The 20,200-nt window shown below is 40.0% G+C and overlaps 1 protein-coding gene across 2 annotated transcripts in view; it reads left to right on the top strand.

The window, feature by feature from the left end:
* LOC127432785 (BCL2/adenovirus E1B 19 kDa protein-interacting protein 3-like) overlaps positions 1–19,645 on the top strand; it is a 31,451-nt gene extending 11,806 nt beyond the window's left edge. For both annotated transcript variants that reach the window (XM_051684206.1, XM_051684204.1), the window contains exons 2-6: positions 9,180–9,399; positions 10,807–10,879; positions 11,002–11,099; positions 11,196–11,345; positions 14,279–19,645. In XM_051684206.1, the coding sequence (XP_051540166.1) occupies positions 9,180–9,399; positions 10,807–10,879; positions 11,002–11,099; positions 11,196–11,345; positions 14,279–14,327 (590 nt within the window). In that variant the 3' untranslated portion in view covers positions 14,328–19,645. The remainder of the gene's footprint in view (positions 1–9,179; positions 9,400–10,806; positions 10,880–11,001; positions 11,100–11,195; positions 11,346–14,278) is intronic.
* Positions 19,646–20,200: the final 555 nt, after the last annotated feature.

Genomic DNA, 20,200 nt, shown 5'->3' with positions numbered 1-20,200 from the left:
TCATTCATGAAACATGAGCAAAACTCATTTTTGTGTAAATCATTCGTAAAGCCAGTCTGACGTAAATTTTCGGATTCATGAAAGTGTTCATATTTTCAAAACGTTAGTCGGTATGAACAAAATGTACACCTGCTCCCGACCATGTGTAAATCTTGCGTACGACATCCGAACGTGTTGTGTTCTTTCAGACGAACTGTCTTTACATTTTGACAGAAGTAAAATTAAAGAAGAATATAAATGTGGAGATGGGGGCATGGCCGAGCAACGTCTCTGGAGAGCAAGGCCGAGAGAGGAAGAGCGATAAAGATTGACACCTATGGGATATTATCTCTAACAGCTGTTTTGTGTTGCAGTGAGAGCTGGAGAGGAATAAAAGGGCAGTCCAGACCACCGGGAGAGAGAGAGCCGAGCTTGAAGCTGTGTGTGTGTGTATGCTGAAAAAGTGTTGTTAATAAAGAATTATGTGTACTGTTCACCTTGCCCCCGCTTCCTCCTTACCAACCGAGCAAGAGATCTTTCACAGTGGTGCCGAAACCGGGAAGCGGGGGCAAGTCTCCACAGACATCACTCGGTCACGCCCCCATCTCCACAATAATGAATAATTTAATGTTTAAAATTAACCTTAAAAAAAAAAAAAAAAACAATTTACTTAGAAACGTTTCTTTGCTGATTGCATTTATTTTTTCAAAGTAGCCTATAGGTTTTTCCCAACTCTGCTTATTTCCAACAGAAGTTCTTGACATGTGTTTGCATTTGATTTTCTCAAAATAATTTCAATAATTATTTAGATTTCATAATTTAATATATGCATCTGTAAATCGCGTTCAGTTGACGTTTGGTCAGTAGTTAAACCATGAATGAACAGGTGCGTAAACAATACAATGGGGGGAAAAGAAAAAGCCCGCACACTGTCATATAGCTTTTAAATCTGTAATATCTGACAGCATTACAGTCAAAGACCGAATTCTGTCAATTTCGTTGAAGAATTACCTGTTGCAAGGGAAGTATATCACTTGGATTTATTCAAAGTTTCTCAGATGATGCTGGCGATGCGCTCAACTGAACCAGAGAAGGTTAATGGTGGTGGACATCCTCCTGTCGGCACAAACTGAATTTTTTACACCAAAGCTTCATGTCAAACTATTTTTATTGACCTCTTGAACTGTTTAATACACTAAAGAACCTCTGATGGCAAAGATGTCTGAAAGTTCCTCACTATCTTTTTAGATGTGAGTGTTTGCTAAATCAATATTTTACGATGCGAATGCACTCCATAAAAAAAAAAAAAATTGTTTGCATATACAGTACTGTGCAAAAGATTTAGGCACTTGTAAAAAATGTTGCATAATGAGGATGTCTTCAAAAATAATGCCATAAACAGTTTTCATTTATCAATTAACGTCATACAAATCCCAGTCAACATAAAAAAGAGCTAAATCAATATTTGGTGTGACAATCTTTGCCTTTAATAAAGCACCGGTTCTCCTATGTACACCTGGACACAGTTCCCTATCTGTTACTCTCTCGACGTTGTGTTGATGTAGTGACACTAGGGGTCACTCTTGGGAGCCCGAGACACCTCTGGTCTTTGATAAAAGGCCAATGAAAATTGGCGAGTGGTATTTGCATGCCACTCCCCCGGACATACGGGTATAAAAGGAGCTGGTATGCAACAACTTATTCAGATTTTCTCTTCGGAGCAGAACGGTCATGCTCACTGAGCTGAATACTACTGTTCATTCACCTCTGCTGGATCTGACGGCGCATTTCAGCGGCTTCTCCCCCCTCTGCACTGGTGTACAGCAGAGAATGCCCCTGGGCGCTTCGGCAGAAATAAAAGAGTATATTTCTCTAAAAGAGCGGCACACACGGAACGTCTTTTTAAAGACGCTTTTCCGATTGTGTGCTATTCCTTGTTGCGCTCGTTATCTCTCGCCTTCTGATGGTCACGATCACTGTCTTTTGTGTCTGGGCACTGCTCACGCAGAGACAGCGTTCGTGGATGGTCATGTTCTCATTGCGAGAATATGTCCATGGCAACATTGCGGTCGCGGCTCGCCTTCATAAGAAAGCAAGCCACCCCAGAGGCTCCCGCCTCGGTCCTTTTACCCACGGGTATGAGGCCAGCGTGTCTAGCACTGGGGGCGATTTGGGGACCCCAATGGGACCGCCTCTGCCGGGTATCCCCCCATGGACCTCCCATTCCCCAGCACGCTCGTCTGCCCTGATCGGGCTTCCGGATGAGTCCGCCGGCTCGTCTCAAGGCGAGCTCGACCTCTTATTTGGAGCCCGCGAAAGTGATGAGCTCTCGAGCGCAGCATTGGAGAGCGGGCTCGTCCAGTTGGAAGCCTCAGCTGGGCTCCTCCCTTCGGGGTCGATCGCCCAGTCACAGGCTGACGCGGAGATGAGGATCAGTGCTTTCCTTCCTGCAGGAGAGGTTGGAAGGAAGGCTGTCCCCTTCCACCATGAAGGTGTACGTTGCCGCCATAGCAGCACACCACGACGCAGTCGACGGTAAGTCCTTAGGGAAGCACGACCTGATCATCAGGTTCCTAAGAGGCACCAGGAGGCTGAATCCCTCCAGACCATGCTTCGTTCCCTCATCAGACCTCTGTAGTTCTTCAGGGTCTACAGAGAGCCCCCTTTGAGCCTTTGCAGTCAGCCGAGCTTAAGGCACTCTCCTTGAAGACTGCCCTCCTGACTGCACTCACTTCCATCAAGAGGGTAGGTGACCTGCAAGCGTTCTCTGTCAGCAAAACGTGCCTGGAGTTCGGTCCAGGGTACTCACGTGATCCTGAGACCCTGACCGGGCTATGTGCCCAAGGTTCCCACCACCCCTTTAGGGACCAGGTGGTAAACCAGCAAGCGCTGCCCCAGGAGGAGGCAGACCCAGCCCTGTCGTTGCTGTGTCCGGTGCATGCTTTACGCATCTATTTGGATCGCACGCAGAGCTTTAGAATCTTTGAGCAGCTCTTTGTCTGCTTTGGTGCACAGCGGAAAGGAAGTGCTGTCTCCAAGCAGAGGATCACCCACTAGCTCATTGACACAATAACTATGGCATATGTTGCCTAGGACATGCCGCCCCCGGTAGGGCTACTAGCCCATTCTACCAGGGGTGTAGCGGCTCCCTGGGCCCTGGCCAGGGGTGCCTCTCTAACAGACATTTGCAGAGTAGCGGGCTGGGCAACACCCAACACCTGTGCAAGGTTCTACAACCTCCGGGTGGAACCGGTTTCGTCCCAGGTAGTGGCACGCAACACAAGCGGATAAGCCCGTGATAACTGGCCGGGTGTATCGCTTGCACATAGCACCTTCCACCTCCCTTGGAGCTGAAGACGTGCGCCATTAATTCCCAGTAGTGTTCACAAACTTTGTTCCCTGGTTGACTTCCTCCGAGCCCTGTGGCAGTCGAGTTTTCGGAGAGACTTACTGCCGGCCCAGTACACGCGCTAACTAAGAGCCCTGTTCTGGGGTAGGTGCTCCGCATGTGCCGGTTCCCTGTAAGGCTAACCCCATTCGATATATATCTTCCGCTAGTTCATTTCCCTGCTGGCAAACTGCTTCTTCCTTGGGCAGAACCCCTCTGCCCCAGTCTCCATGTTTGTAGTAACTCCTCCCCCATTGGGCAGGATCTACCTTGAAGGCTCTCCACATGGTTGGAAAGACCATGTGACGTATACTTCCACTTAAATATCCCCCCCTCTCTTTGGGCGCGGTGTCTTCCTCTTGGGAGGGACACCCCCCGACTAGACCTGGCGGCCCAGTCGGATAATCCCCCTTCTTTTTTAGGGAGTGCTAAAAGAGAAGGGGAAAAGAGGCCACGACTGGGTTAAGCCTGTCTCTATCTTTGGGTAGTTGACTTGTCCCCAAAAAGGGCCGTTCGACACTCATAACTATGTTGGGGGAGGTTACGTGCCAACTTGGTGCGCTGGCTATGAGGCACACAGCAGTCTGCCCACCACACACCGCCAGTTCACGTAACACAGTTCAGCCAGTTGTGGCGTTTTGTATAGGGACCCCTAGTGTCACTACATCGACACAACGTCGAGTGAGTGACAGATAGGGAACGTCATGGTTACTTGTGTAACCTCCGTTCCCTGATAGAGGGAATGAGACGTTGTGTCCCTCCTGCCACAATGCTGAACTACCCACTGAAATGGCCGGACCTTAGATCGGCTCCTCAGCATAAAACCTGAATGAGTGGTTGCATACCAGCTCCTTTTATACCCGTATGTCTGGGGGAGTGGCATGCAAATACCACTCGCCAGTTTTCATTGGCCATTTATCAAAGACCAGAAGTGTCTCGGGCTCCCAAGAGTGACCCCTAGTGTCACTACATCGACACAACGTCTCGTTCCCTTCATCAGGGAACGGAGGTTACACAAGTAACCATGACGTTTTTCTTGGTTTTTGGCAGATAGGATGTTCCAAGCTTCTTGGAGAACTTGCCACAGTTCTTCTATCTATTTAGGCTGTCTCAGTTGTTTCTGTCTCTTCATGAATTCCCAGACTGACTCAATGATGTTGAGATCTGGGCTCTGTGGGGGCCATAACACCTGTTGTAGGACTTCTTGTTCTTCTTCAGTTCAGTTCTATTTGCAAAGGCAATGTTGAAATCTAAAATTGATATTTCCTACTGATAAACTAAAAGCAGAATATATAAAATAACTGTTTTAAGACACATGTTTTTGTGAAAAATATAATGCGCCTAAGACTTTTGCACATTACTGTATGTTAAAAGCTTAATTTTCTCATTTACTAACAAGTCTGAAGCCTTCCTTATATGCTGTTTTCATGGGCGTGGATTATGATATGTGAATGAACGTGCAGACACTTTATTTATGAATGTTTGGAATTCACTAACATTACACAAGTTGTACTAACAAATCTGGGGAATACGAAGCGTTCGTGAATCCGGTGGAAAGTTTTCGGGAATCTCAATTTCACACGGAAATTACTCCCAATTCTTTCATATATTTAGGACATTTTCATGAATGAGGCCCACTATCACATAAACTTGGTTCATGTACTTGTGTAGAGTGTATTTGAGTATCAGCCTTTAGTAGGCAGCTGCCTATGTTGGCAGTAAACAGCAAGGCAGATCACTGAGTTTTGAAACAGAACTAAATGGAATATCAGAATTAAATGAAAATGTATGTGCATGACCATGTTCATGGAAAGATGTAATTGATGAACATCATCACCGCCAAGTCAAAACAGGACCCAGGTCATATGATCCATGCATACTCAACCTAAGGAAGTCATGTGTTGTGACTGTGGGTCTTCTTTGTTTTCCTGGAAATGGAAGTGGGGCTTTGGCCAGAGAGACATTCAGTTTATACTTAGCTCATCCTGATTGGTTAGCAGTGTGAGCAAGCAAACAGAGCCAGCATGTTAAGCCAAGGCATAGACGGTTGTAAACAGAGGATTCACTGTGCTATAACACGGGCGTTTCTGATGAGACAGCAAAGCAGATGTGGGTGAAAGGGGAACATGGAAAACTTAGCTCCCTTCATCTCTAACTTGAAGATAAAGAATCTGTGTGTTTGTGTTTGAGTTTGTGAAACTGTCCACTTCTGTGATGTGTGTCCCTGCTTGCAATCATGTAGAGCATAGAGCAGTGAAGTCAGGTGTGAGTCATATATCATTGGGGTTGTAATGAGCTGAAGAGGGAGGCATTTACTGCCCTTTCATCACACTGTAAATAGAAGTTCAGCCAGACCACCACAGACGTACAGGGAGATCCCTCTGTCTGCCTCAGTCTGTCTCAATCTGCCTTAGTACCTTTTGGATACAATATTGCTCCCTGGCAATTTTCTACATATTTTCACAATAACTACACAATCTAGTTGGACGAATCTTATGTAAGCATGCAACCCCAAAATCAAAAGAAAACAACAAAGTATTGTTAATAAAATTTTGCATAAAGTAAATGCAGACTATTTTAGGACCATTCTTTGCATTGTAACATTGTTATAATGACAGTTGTCGGGACAATTAAGCCACTTTCCCAGAAAATTCTGAAAGCTGAAACATACTCTACGCAAGTACGCAAACGCAGACACATATAGCTACACAAGCTCGATTTTCATGTTGTTGCGTTCCGAAACTTGTCACACCGTAATTCACAAAACAACGCTAATATGCGCTGCATTCTCAGTGTTGCCACAAGGGGCGCTATAGCAGACATTAGTATGAACTGTCGCTTCTATGATGAGTTTCTCTTACAAGTCAACAATTGTAATGGCAGAGCGACAGTTTGAAGAGACGATATATTCATTAAAACTTTCCTGAATAACACCGGTTTATTTCACAAACCTATGAAGGTAATTCCATTGCCAACTTGAATACTATTGAGGTTTGTTATCTCCACAGTAATGTAAAGACGCACGCTAAGTATGTTCAACCGGACTGCACATAGGCAAGGTGTTGGCCAAGCGAAGTTTCTGGCCTTATTGCCGTTAGGTGTCTAGATGTTTGACTTAATTTGCAATTCCCATTATTCTTAAAGTTGATTCTAATTAGATTATCTTTACTGTAATACAGTACTTTAGTGTATTTATTTTAATACTGTAAACTGTTTTTTATTATTATTATTTAAAGACCCCATAAAGAAAAATTGGGCTTTTGTGTCTTTTAGTCCATGCCTTTAAGCTTTGAGGTCATCTATGTGCTAGTAAACTCCTAAAATTTGACAAAATTAACTTTAAGCAGATATAAACAACATTTAATACTTACAGTCTTTCTCTTCCTGGAAAACATACCATAAATATTGATGACTCAGGAGTGTATCTAAATTTTTGTCCAATTAAATTCTCGCTAGAATGAGAATAAGACCCCAGCACACTTCCTAAGAAATTGAAGAATGAACAGGTGTGACATCATTTAGAAAAAAATCTGGCCAAAAAGAAGGTGTTTTTGAGTTTGTTTCAGTGGTTCGAAACAGCTCGCCAGGGCGCACTTTAAGGAAAACTTCTCACTAGCTGCTAACACCTTCTTACTGCCATTGGTCCATGTCATTGGTAGATATGACATGGAGCACCATCTACTTTGAGGCCGACAGCTAATTCCCATTTAGTCAGTTAAGATCAGTCAAACATGAACTCACCGGTGTAGTGCAGAGTTTCGACTCCCTAGTATCCTTATGTTTAGGCGTAGGTGTAGGGCTTTATGTGGAGGGACCAATGAGGTTAGGGTTAGGGGTGGGCTTTAGGGATAAGGGCCATTCAGGTAGCGGGGAGTAATAATCTGCCGGGGAGTCAGATTTTGACACATCACCGGTGTGCAGAGTTATTAGTGAACTGGTGCAAACATACCTAAATCTGAACAGTCATTTGCGTATAAATATTTTCTAAGAACATGTCATCCATCCATCCATCTTCCATAGCCGTTTGTCCTGTGCAGGGTTGTGGGTAGTGCTGAAGCCTATCCTAGCTGTCTCGGACTGAAGGCAGGGAAACACCCTGGACAGATGTCCAGTACATCACAGAGCAATACACACAGACAAACACATTCACACTCACACCTACGGGTAATTTGCAGTCTCCAGTTAACTTAACCTTCATGTCTTTGGACTGTGGGGGAAACTGGAGCACCTGGAGGAAACCCACGTGAACACGAGGAGAACATTAAGAACATGTCATGCTTTTTTCTTTCTTTTTTTTATTAGTCAACTAAATAAATCTGATCTACTCAAATAACCTTTTAGTGCCCATTCACTGTTTTGTTTTATATGCTGCCTCACTCATGTTCCATCTGCAGCCGAAAGCCATTCACACATCTTCCCAAAGTAAGATATGCCTGTCATCATTCTTTTGTCTGTATTCTACCCATTAACACTCTTTTATACACCCATCTTTGCAGTAGTATCAGTGTCATTATAAAGTACAATAACAGTGTACTCGGCACATATAACGGCCGCATGTAGCATGCTAGCCCATCAATTCAGAAAACAAGACAAAATACACATTATCTACTGCATATACAGTATATTACTATACTGAGTAAATAATACAGCTTCTTTTAATGATCTTGTGTGTATTATCCTAATAGAATGAGGCATGAAGTCATTGATAACACATTTTAATGTCATATTACATCTGCACTGAGGCCGTTGCTCCACACTGAGGCCGTTGTCCACACTGAAGCCATTGTTCCACACTGAGGCTGTTGTGAAGAAGGCTCACCAGCACCTCTTCCTGAGACGGCTGAAGAAGTTTGGAATGAACCACCACATCCTCACACGGTTCTATACTAGCACTGCAGAGAGCATCCTGACTGGCTGCATTACTGCCTGGTACGGCAACAGCACCGCCCTCAACAGCAAAGCCTGCAAAGGGTGGTGCGAACTGCCAGACACATCATCGGAGGTGAGCTTCCCTCCCTCCAGGACATCTATACCAGGCGGTGTGTGAAAAAAGCTCGGAGGATCATCAGAGACTCCAGCCACCCAAGCCATGGGCTGCTCTCACTGCTACCATCAGGCAGGCGGTATCGCAGCATCAGGACCCGCACCAGCAGACTTCATGACAGCTTCTTTCCCCAAGCAATCAGACTTTTGAACTCTTGATTGATCACAATACATACTGTATATCAGCACCGCACTTTATTAGCCTCAGACTGGACTCACATTTTATACTTCTCTTAATAACACACCGGCAACTGATTATCAACCGACAGCTGAATGTCAACACAACACTTCATATTTATTTCCACTGATTACATGTAAACTGTGTTATGTGTAAATCAGATGTTTATTGTAATTGTCATACTGCTATGTTGCTTGGAACGACACCCAAGACTTTCACCCACTGTTGCACTTGTGTATATGGTTGAGTGACAATAAAGGGATTTGATTTGATTTGAGTTGATGTTTAACATGGTCTTTTTTAGCATCCTCATATTTAAATGCTCCTTTTAATGCCTTTTCTTCCCCTAAATTATAAATACCACCTGCTTCTGATTACCAGTCGTAAGTAGCAAATCATGAGCCCTTAAATGTGTCCCACCCAACGTCTTGTTACAGTAGGAAATACAGTAATAAAGAAAAGAAAACTGCACTTATCGGCCCATTTCCTTTTATGAGATTCACCAAGTCAGTCCCTAGACTTCATTTTTTCATAGCTTAAAGCAGTATACTTTATTTTACTGCCTGTGTATCATTGTTGATATCCGTTTAGGATCATGGGTGGAACTGGAGATGAACAGAAACTCTGCATCCCTCGCTTCATCCAACGTCTCCGTACTGCCTCCTCTAGCTCAGGTTGAAGAGGAGGATGATGGGATGGTGGGAGGGCTAGAGCACGTTCCCTCATCATCCTCCATCCACAATGGGGACATGGAGAAAATCCTCCTAGATGCCCAGCACGAGTCCAGCCGCAGTAACTCCTCTTGTGACAGGTAGACCACCACCTTATTTATATGTCACCAGTTCTTTAAAGGTTTACCTCACCCCAAATGAAAATTCTGTCATTATTTAATCACCTTCATGTTCTTCCAAACTAGTATGACTTTGGTTCTTCTGTGTATGTATAGTTGCAGTAGATAGCAAAATATTCATCCAAGTGGTATTTATTTTAATGAAACATAGCATAAGCACACTTTTCAAGCAAAACATTTCACAATAAATATGATTGTTTGTTTTTAAATGATAAAACAATAAATATACTGTTAAAAATTAGGACATTCTGGCTTTCAAATGGATGTGAAACATGTCAGTAGTTAATGTTCTGAACTACACCTGTGGTTACTCAGCTTAGACACCTGTGTGAACTTGAGGGGAACTGACTTCAAAAATCTACCAGGAATCACTTTGAAACTAGATGGATAATTTACTCACCCTGCTGGCATCCCAGATGTGTATGGCTTTCTTTCTTCAACAGAACACAAATTAATATTTTTAGAAGAATATTTCAGCTTTGTAGGTCCATGCAATGCAAGTGAATGGGTGCCAAAATTTTGATGCTCCAAAATCCACATAAAGGGTGTATAAAAGTAATCCATATGACTCCAGTGCTTAAATCCATGTGTTCAGACATGATATGATAGGTGTGGGTGAGAAACAGATTCATATTTAAGTTATTTTTTATCATGAATTCTCCTCCCTGCCCAGTAGGGGGCGATGTGCACAAAGAATGTGAATCACCAAAAACAGAAGAAAGAGAAAGTGAAAGCGAAGGAAAAAGGGCATAAATATTGATCGGTTTCTCACCCACACCTATCATATCGCTTCAGAAGGTATGGATTTAACCAGTTGTTTTATGTTGGAGTATTTCTATGTTGCCCATGTGGATTTTGGAGCTTCTAAGTTTTAGACACCCATTCACTTTCATTGTGTGGACCTACAGAACTTAAATATTCTTCTAAAAAATCTTCGTTTGTGTTCAGCAGATGAAAGAAAGTCATATACATCTGTGATGGCATGAAGGTGAGCAAATGATGAGAGAATTTTCATTGTTGGGTGAACTAAACCTTTAAGTTAACTCTACATAATTTGTTTGCAGATGCCACTTGATTTGATATTTTGTTTCATAACACAATTTTTTCATTTTGTCTTAAGTGTTCAAATACGTTTTTGGGGGCTTTTGTTTGTCCTAATCTTTCATATGTTATAAAAAGAGCAAATTCGATTATGAAGTAATTTGACTTGCAGAGAAATTATGCTGTGTGTGAGTGCTTAAATAGGCAAAAAAAAAAAAAAAAAAATTTCTAACATGCTACATTTTCTCAACAGTCTTCCCACAGTAAGGTGTAGTAACTTGTCATCACACTATATCAGTGTATTTGTTGTTTAACTCTTTCCCACAGCCCTCCTCGACCCCACAGTCCTCAGGATGATGGACAGATAATTTTTGACGTGGACATGAGGAGAGACAGTCAGGTACTCCCTTTAGAATTGTGTGGGGATCATGTAGAAATAATTTATGGCATATTCTGGCGTAGATTAAAGACCTGGTTTGTTTGCATATGTGAGTGTGGGTGTGTGTTTTCATGTCCACTTAGGAGGAAGTCATGGAGAAGATGAGAGATGATGACATTTTAATGAAGGATTCAGACTGGGTGGCAGACTGGTCAAGTAGACCAGAGAATATTCCACCCAAGTAAGTACTAAAGAGGACAAGCACACAGATATTCACACAAGCCATGTTTAAGTAAATGACAATGATGATAATGGTATGGATTTTTCTGTCTTGCAGGGAGTTCCACTTCCGGCACCCACGGCGTTCAGTGATTCTGAGCATGAGGAAGACAGGAGCAATGAAGAAAGGAGGCATCTTCTCTGCTGAGTTCCTCAAAGTGTTCATCCCATCACTGCTCCTGTCCCACATCCTGATTCTAGGCCTTGGGTACATTGACCTAAAACAAGCACAATCACACATGCCTAGTTCTTTCATTTCCACATTTTCGTCTTCAGAAAGATGCTCAGTCTTGCTCTTATAGACCTACCATCCTGCAAAGTTTAGCAGGTGTAACTTTGCTAAACAAAGTCTCTGTTGATTTTTAAACACAGCATCTGGATCTCTGTTTTGTCCAGCAGAGGGTTATCTTAGAGAAGTAAGCCATATTCAGAAAGTCTCCCAAAGCCAGACTTTTTCACTATGGGCATAAAGTCTGGTTCATTTTGCAGTTTATTCTGGCTTGGAACTGCTCACTTAGACAGGAAGAGACCCTCTGAACAACACATGAAATGGCCAACCACAACCTTTTTTTAGGAATGAGTAAATCTGAAATTGATGATATCTTAATATCACATCGACTTGCAACAAAGTAGTAACTCATTCATATAGTTGGCAAACAGTTGTAGAGATAACACCAAAGAAATAGTGGAAAATGGTCCCTCCAATATGTATGGATTATTTCACGGATATAACTCTGCATATAAAGGAAATTTATAGGTTGAATTCCAATCGAAAGGGAGCATTCCTTTCATTTCTGCACTGCGAAGGGCAGAAATTAATCGTACGGACATGTCACACAGGATCATGTGATATTACCACAAAAATGTATTTCGACTTGTCACTCCTTTTCTTTAAAACAAGCAAAAATCGAGATTACAGTGAGGCACTTACAATGGAAGTAAATGGGGTCAATCCGTAAACATTAAAATACTCACCGTTTCTAACGTATTACCAGAAGATGAAAACAATATGGGTGTTAACATGATTTTAGTGTGATAAACCACTTACTTACCTTTCTGTGTAAAGTTATTTACAAATGTACAACTTCGTTGCCATGACAATGTAACACCATAAACCATAAAACCCTAAAACAACTATTTAAACAACTTTACGTAAGGAATAATTGTCGATGGCCTGTTGAATTATTGAAAAATAATGCACACTCGAGGTTCAAATTGCCAAAATGTAAGTTTAGGTTTACTTCTCAGCAGCACCGAGTGTCGCCATTCTTGTAAATATCTTTTCGATTGCTAAACAACTGTTTACAATCCCAGTGAATCGCGGGGGTGCGCTGACTTTACTCCCGAGAGAGTTTGTGTGAGAGCGAAAGAGAGGGGGAGGGGTAGCGCGGTGCTTTCCACTATAGTTATGTGAGGCTGATTAGGGTGAAATGCATTGAAGCATAAAAGTTCTAGATATTGTTTGTCATTCTTATCCAATGTACTTAACCAATGTCTTTGTTTTAATTGGTTATTTTGAAATAACTTAAATAATTTGGTGAAGTGATATGGAACCGTTATGCGGTCAAGATCTGGAACTACTTCATAGCTGTGCGTTTACTTGAAAAATAATTGCACACCTTAGAACATCTGTCAACCAATCAGAATCAAGCATTCAACAGACCTGTGGTATAAAGCTCAAATAGTACACAAGTTTTAAAGGAAGAATAAATTTAAGTGCATTTATAAAATAATAAGCTTCGCATTTCTACCTTTAAAAGGGATTGTTCACCCAAAAATGAAAATTCTCTCTTCATTTACTCACCCTTATGCCATCCCACATGTGTATGACTTTCTTTCTTCTGCAGAACACAAATGAAGATTTTTCTCTGTTGGTCCATTCAATGCAAGTGAATGGTGACCAGAACTCAAAAGTTCCAAATAGCACATAAAGACAGCATAAAAGTAACCCATAAGACTCCATTGGTAAAATTCATATCTTCTGAACCGATATTATAGTGTGACACCGATCAATATTTAAGTCCTTCTTTACTGTAAATCTCCACATTTGACCAGCCCCAACCAGTAGGTGGCTGAATGTGGAAGTCAAAGTGAAAGTTTAGATTTTCAGTAAAAAAACAACTCAAATATTGATCTGTTTCTCACTTCATATCACTTCAGAAGAAATGGATTTAACCACTGGAGTCTTAAAGATTACTTAAAATGTGTTTATTTCCCTTTTGGACCTTCAGATTGTGGTTACAATTTGTCGTGTCTTAAGTAGACAAGGAATGCAGATGGATCATCCTTTAAGAATTTATACACTTCTCTTCTCTTCTCTTCTCTTCTCTTCTCTTCTCTTCTCTTCTCACATGTTTAACTACAATCAGAAAAGCTTGAGTGCAGTCTAACTGTGAATCAATGTAAGGACACCACAGCATTCACTTGCATTGTGAGGACCAACAGAGTAAAAATCTTTGTTTGTGTTCTGCTGAATAAAGAAAGTCATACACATTTGGGATGTCATAAGGGTGAGTAAATTATGAGAGAATTTTCACATTGAACTATCCCTTTAAACCCTCAAAAAACTGGCCCCATTCACTTCAACTGTAAGTGCCACTCTCAAGCTTTTTTTTTTTTTTTTTTTTTTTTGTGGATTTTCTCCCCTTTTCTCCCCAATTTGGAATGCCCAATTCCCAATGCACTCTAGGTCCTCGTGGTGGCGTAGTGACTCGCCTCAGTCCGAGTGGCGGAGGACGAATCTCAGTTGCCTCCACATCTGAGACCGTCAATCCGCACACCTTATTACGTGGCTTGTTGAGCACATTACCGCGGAGACCTAGCGTGTGTGGAGGCTTCACACAACTAGTTCATCCTCGCATGCGCTTCCTCATGAACACTACTTCTCGGCAGACTGCTAAAAACCTCTTCACCCTGACTCTCCAGCCAGCCAATCTGGTTGGCCGGAGGCTTTTGGAAAGCTCTTGCCATTTTAGTGTGCAATATGCATTGTTCTGTGGCTGAGACTAACACTCAGCTGCCTAAACCACTAGTTGACTGCCACCTGTTTGAACATTCACACACCCCTAACAATGTGCATATTACACCCCCCCAATATTCAACGTATGACTTCCTATTTCTCTCCCTCTATCTCTAATACAGGGTCTACATTGGGAAAAGACTGACTACTCCCCCTGCAAGCTCCATTTGAACAGAATTCTGATGAAGTGCCTCAGGCATCGACCCAGGTGGATTAGGGAGAAGGTTGCAGTTTGTACAAAGAATGACCCCTGCCCCTTTTCTTTCCTTTTACTTTTTTCCAACCCTACACTTTTTATTTCCTTCCCTTTTTGGTATTTTCTTTCATTTGGCCTTTCCACAAAGAGAAGTGACATTCGCACATTGTAGATTAACAGAGAAGTTCACTTCTCTTCATTTCAGGCCCTTTTTACTTTCTGTTTGCGGTATCCCTTTATTTGTTCAGTTTATTTTCAAAACAATTGAGTGTTGCAATACCCCTTGGCTCTTTATAGGTAGAGTGGCATTTAAGATTGGAAGTATTTGTTGGCAGTGGGTTAAATCAAACCTACATGCTATTTCAGCACTAGCTTGAACAGAGATCTGTCTCTTTAGTTGCCCGTTTGGGTCTGATCATGACCCAGAAGTTGGCCACACACACATAGTGACTGAGTGATAAAGGATACTCCTAGTTTTCATCCTGAAATTTGGATCAAGCAAAAAAATATAGACTTATCGAAGATATATGAGTATGCCTGGGTGGTAGCTAAGAGTTTGTTTATTTATTACTACAAATGCTTTCCTTTCAGTTATTTTATTTACGTTTTGGAGGAGATGTTAGAATGATGGACTTGTATATGTTTTGGGAAGGATAGGGCTCTTCGTAGACAACCTACACATCCTGTGATGATGGAAAATGGCAAAATTAATAGCTTGATAATAAGAAGAAACATAATATATGTATTTGACTGTACCAGATGCAATTTTATACCAAGTTTTGCATAATCTTTTACATACTTCTGACAGTACACAAAGAAAGTGCTTGGTACCAGGAAATGTCTAATACATAAATTAATGTTTGGAATATTTCATGTCATAAACATATATTAACCATCTAGTCGGATGGGGCTGACGGGTCCCTGTATGAAAATTATTTTATTTTATTTTATTTTTTCTGTGCTTGTTTCTCTGTGTTTGTTGTTATTTTGTTTGCCTCTAGTAACTTTTAAATACATATCAGGACCTAGCGATTTCATAACTAGGTATGTATGGCAGTTAAGGGGCCTTTCAGACCGAATGCGTTTTTCATAAAAAAAAAATTAAAAAAAGGCTAGACACAGTCTAACAAATAGAACAGAATGTAGGTGTCCAGAGATGTGTTTTTAAAAGCTGAAGTTCTTTTAACTTGACAAGGCTTCTAAAAATGTGGCGCTCCTGTGTCTGACCCTGAAAAAAACAGCGAGACATGACACAATGCTCAAAAACGTCCATCTGGAGAACTAGAAAAACAATTGGAAAACAGTGCAGACGGACATAAAAATACACTCGGGCAGCCTGCTTGTGTGTTTTGCCATGTCAAACAATTTGGAAGTTTGTTAAATCATCTACAGTATCTTATTGCATTTTCATGCTGTTAGCTTGAGGAGATTGTCTTGAAATGTAAGAGGTTTTTGCACCACAGTACAACAAGTGATCAGGTGTGATGTGTTCCACCTAGCAGAAAAATTTACCTTAAAGGAATTACAGTAGTTGCAAATTCAATTCTATCATCATTTACTCATCCTCATGTCATTCCATATGCGAAGGACTTTCTTTCTTCCGTGGAACACAAAATGAGACATTTTGAAGAATGTTCTCTCTGCTCTTTTCCAAACAATGGAAATTAATGGTGACAGACTTTATAGAGCTGTACAACTAGTCCATATGACATGTGCACTGTATTCCAAGTCTCCTAAGGCCATATGATACTTTTTTGTCATTATTTGCTTAAAACTTGGTGCGTGAAGATGCGTCATGCCAGGTTTGAATGAAGCATGAATGAGATTAAAGAACTGCGGCTTAAATTTCTGTCTGTAACTCCATAAAAGCTTCCATATGGCTTGAGAAGACTTGAAATTTAGCACACAAGTCAAATGGAATACTTTTATAGTGCTTTTTTGTCGTTGTCATATTTGGAGCATTTACATGCAGCCCATGACCACTATATGAATTTTGTTGCATGGAAAAAAGACAGAATTTTCATTTTGGGTGAACTATTCCTTTTACCCATGCAGAGTCTAGTCACACACATTTAGTTAACACTAACACTCCAGCACAACAGGTGACAATGCATAAAACCAGTGGACATGAACATCCAAATGCTTATTTTTTTGGTGCAGAGTTTGTGTTTTCCTATAACCCTGAAGAGAATTATCCTCAAGTCTAGTAGTGTTTTTTTTTTTTTTTTTTGTCAAGACATTTTATGTGTATTTTGAATGTGTGCGCACATTCCTTTGGTCTTCATTGTCTAAATCTGTGAAGGATTTGTCTCTCCTCAAACAGCTGCCAAAACCAACTGAGAGATCATCATTTAAAAACTTTGTGCCTCGGCTCCATAATCATGTTTGATACTTTGTGATGTTATTGTTTCCAAAAGCTAATTTTTTCAGTTTTCTGTGCCACATGCTATTTTATTTTCCTTTTTTTTTTTTTTTTTGCGCCACCTTGTCTGTGAACACAACATTTTGAAGGTTCCTCTAATGCTTTGTTTAAATTTTTTGATGCTTTAAAAACCAAGGCAAACTAGTGTAGATATTACACAGAGGAGAAGATACAAGATAGCTGTTAATAAACAAAGATTTGTTAAGTGGGTTTTAGTTTTATTGTTAAAGGGATATTTCACCCAAAAATTACAATTCTCTCATTATTTACTCACCCTCACGCCATCCCAGATGTGTGACTCTGTTTCTTCTGCAGAACACAAATGAAGATTTTTTTAAGAATATCTCAGCTCTGTTGGTCCATACAATGCAAGCAAATGGTGACCAGAACTTTGAAGCTCCAAAAAGCACATAAAGGCAGCATAAAAGCAAATAATAAATAAATGACATTTATTTGTCCAGTGGTTAATTTCACTGGATTTGGTTAATCACTGGATTTCTAAAGTGGTATAATCTATATGCTCAGAAGCTATATGATAAGAGTGGGTGAGAAACAGATCAATATTTAAGTCCTTTTCTACAGTAAATCTCCACTTTCACTTTCAAATTCGAATTCTTTTGTTTTTGGCTATTTGCATTCTTCATGCATATCGCCACGTACTGAGAATTTATAGTATTTTTATAGACTCCAGTGGTTTAATGCATACAACTCCATGTCTTCTGAAGCAATCTAATCAGTTTTGGGTGAGAACAGACCAAAATGTTACTCCTTTTTCACTGTACATCTTGCCATTGTAGTCTGTAGTCACGATCATGATTTCAAGCTCAATTACACTTCCTAGTGCTTGGCTTATGTGCAGAGTGCTAGATGGTGCTATAGGAAGTGTAATCCAGCTTGAAATCATAATCACCAAGAAGACTGCTGATGTCAAGATTTATAGTAATAAAGGAGTTATAGGGTAAAATGGGGCTAAAGGCACCCCTTAAGGAAATTTAGCTTTTTTCTGGTCACAAAATGTATCTATCTATCTATCTATCTATATATATATATATATATATTAATTGAAAATTGATGGAGCAGCATAATTTGTGTGAAAAGCAATAATAACAGAAGGTTGTTTAGATTAAAATCCAGTTAAAAAATAAAAAAGGTGGTGAGGGAGCCTTTTACCCCAGTTGGTGTAAAAGGCCCCTGGGGGTTTAAAGCGATATAGTGTAGATACCAGGCCAATAGTTATAAGGCATAATTTGTCAACTAATGCCAATAATTTTGAGACAGAAAAATAATTTTTGAAGATCAAATTAAAATGATGTGTATTCAAAATAACTACAGAAAAAAAGTCAACTGTTTCCTGTTAATTTCAAACACATTTGGCATTTTATTACATCTCAAGCATTCTATAAACAAGCTAATCTCTATTATGATTGGATCAGTCAATGTGAGCCCACTATGAACATTTTTCATAACAAATCTATTCCCGGCACTTTAAAAACAACAAAAAAACCCATGTGTTTAATAGGGCCCTTTAGCCCCTACAACAGGGGGGTCTTTTACCCCAAATGCTATGCTTTCACTATTGGACAGTTATTGAAAAATGTTTAATTTAATGACCTTAAACAAAACTGAAAATGCTAAGTATTTAGTCACAAAAGAAATGTGTTAATTTCAGGGATTTTCATTAGCTACATAAATTTGCAACATTTTAAAAAATAATAAAAATTTGATCAGATTGCCTCAAAATAAACCTATAGATATTATACACAAAGATCTCATGGATCAGGTGCAGTGCATAGTGTTAAATAGGTGTTTAGGAAAGTACTGTGGTAGTTTTTGTTGCTATTTAGTATTTTGGGAGAAAATAAAATCAATGGAGCCTTTTACCTCGTGGAGCCTTTAGCCCCATTGTACCCTACTGTATTTTGGTCTGTTCTCATCCAAAATCGATTAGATCGCTTCTGAAGACATGGATTAAGCCACTGGAGTCGTATAGATTACTTTTATTTTTATGTATGGATCTACAGAGCTGAGATATTCTTCTAAAAATCTTTATTTGTGTTCTGAAGAAGAAAGTCATACACATCTGGGATGGCATGAGGTTGAGTAAATGACAAGAGAATTCATTTTTTGGGTGAACTATTCCTTTAATTGTTGTTGGAAAGAAGTTGATAAACCACCTTTGTGTAGAAACGTTCTTCAGACTGCAATGATAAAATTGTAAAAAAACAAAAACATGTTACTATGTTTTATTGATTTTACAGTAACCCCCCCCCCCCCCATGCTTTATAGTATATTGTTTTATAAATCTAAGTCTATCTCACTATCTGCTCTAAGACATGCATGTTTTATTCATGTTTTAAAAATTACCCCACAAGACATCCTATACTTTTCTTTAGTAACCTAATTTTTGCAAAGAATAATCTTGTGATTTTTAAACTTTTCCCTTAAATTCTCTCCACCTCTTACTGTGCACAAGCATAATTATTAAGTATTAAACCTTTGCACATAACTCCCATAGACTTAGATTGAAGTCATATCTAGGGACCAGAATATCACACAGCTGTTGGGGTGAGCTCTTAATACATAACACCCTAGCAACCACCAGAATTGTGTTAACAACCACTCAGAACAGCTATGCAAGTTAAGCTCAGTCGACAGCATTTGTGGCATAATGTTGATTGCACAAATTTTTTTTTTTTCGAGTTGTGCCCCTTTTCTTAACAAAAAACAAAAAAAACAAAAGCAAAAATCTGAGTTACAGTGAGGCACTTACAATGAAAAAGAATGGGGCCAATCTGTAACATTAAAATACTCACTGTATTAAAAGTATATCCACAAAAAAATAAAAATAAATAAACAATATGTGTGATAGAATTTTAGTGTGATAAAATCATTTACTAACCTTTTCTGTGTAAAGTTTTATCCAATTTTAAAACTTGGTTGCCATGACGACGTAACACTGTAAACCCTAAAACAAGGATTTAAACAACCTGACAGCTCAAATAATTCACAAGTTATAACAGAAGAATTAATAAAAGTGCTGTAATAAAATAATAGGCTTCACATTTCTGCCTTTAAACCCTCCAAAAAATTGGCCCCATTCACTTCCATTGTACGTGCCTCACTGTAACCTCGATTTTTGCTTTTTTAAAAGAAAAGGAAGGACGGGTCAAATAATTTTTTGTGGTAATCACTGAAAATTGAATGAGCACCACAGTGCCAATTATGACAGTCAGTAATATGATATTTGTCGAAATCCTTCATCCATCTCTAGATTGATTTGACCAAAAAAAAAAAAAAAAAAAACCAGAGACCAGAAACCTATACCACTGAATCCATCAGTTTTTGAGTGAAATACTTCACAAATTCATTTGTACTGTATTCTCAGGGGTTTCTACATACATTTATCCACATCTAAGTGGTTGAAAA

The sequence above is a fragment of the Myxocyprinus asiaticus genome, chromosome 42, assembly GCF_019703515.2.
Source record: "Myxocyprinus asiaticus isolate MX2 ecotype Aquarium Trade chromosome 42, UBuf_Myxa_2, whole genome shotgun sequence".
NCBI lineage: Eukaryota > Metazoa > Chordata > Actinopteri > Cypriniformes > Catostomidae > Myxocyprinus > Myxocyprinus asiaticus.
Note: the sequence above shows the minus strand (reverse complement) of the source record. Positions and strands in the feature narration are given on the sequence as shown.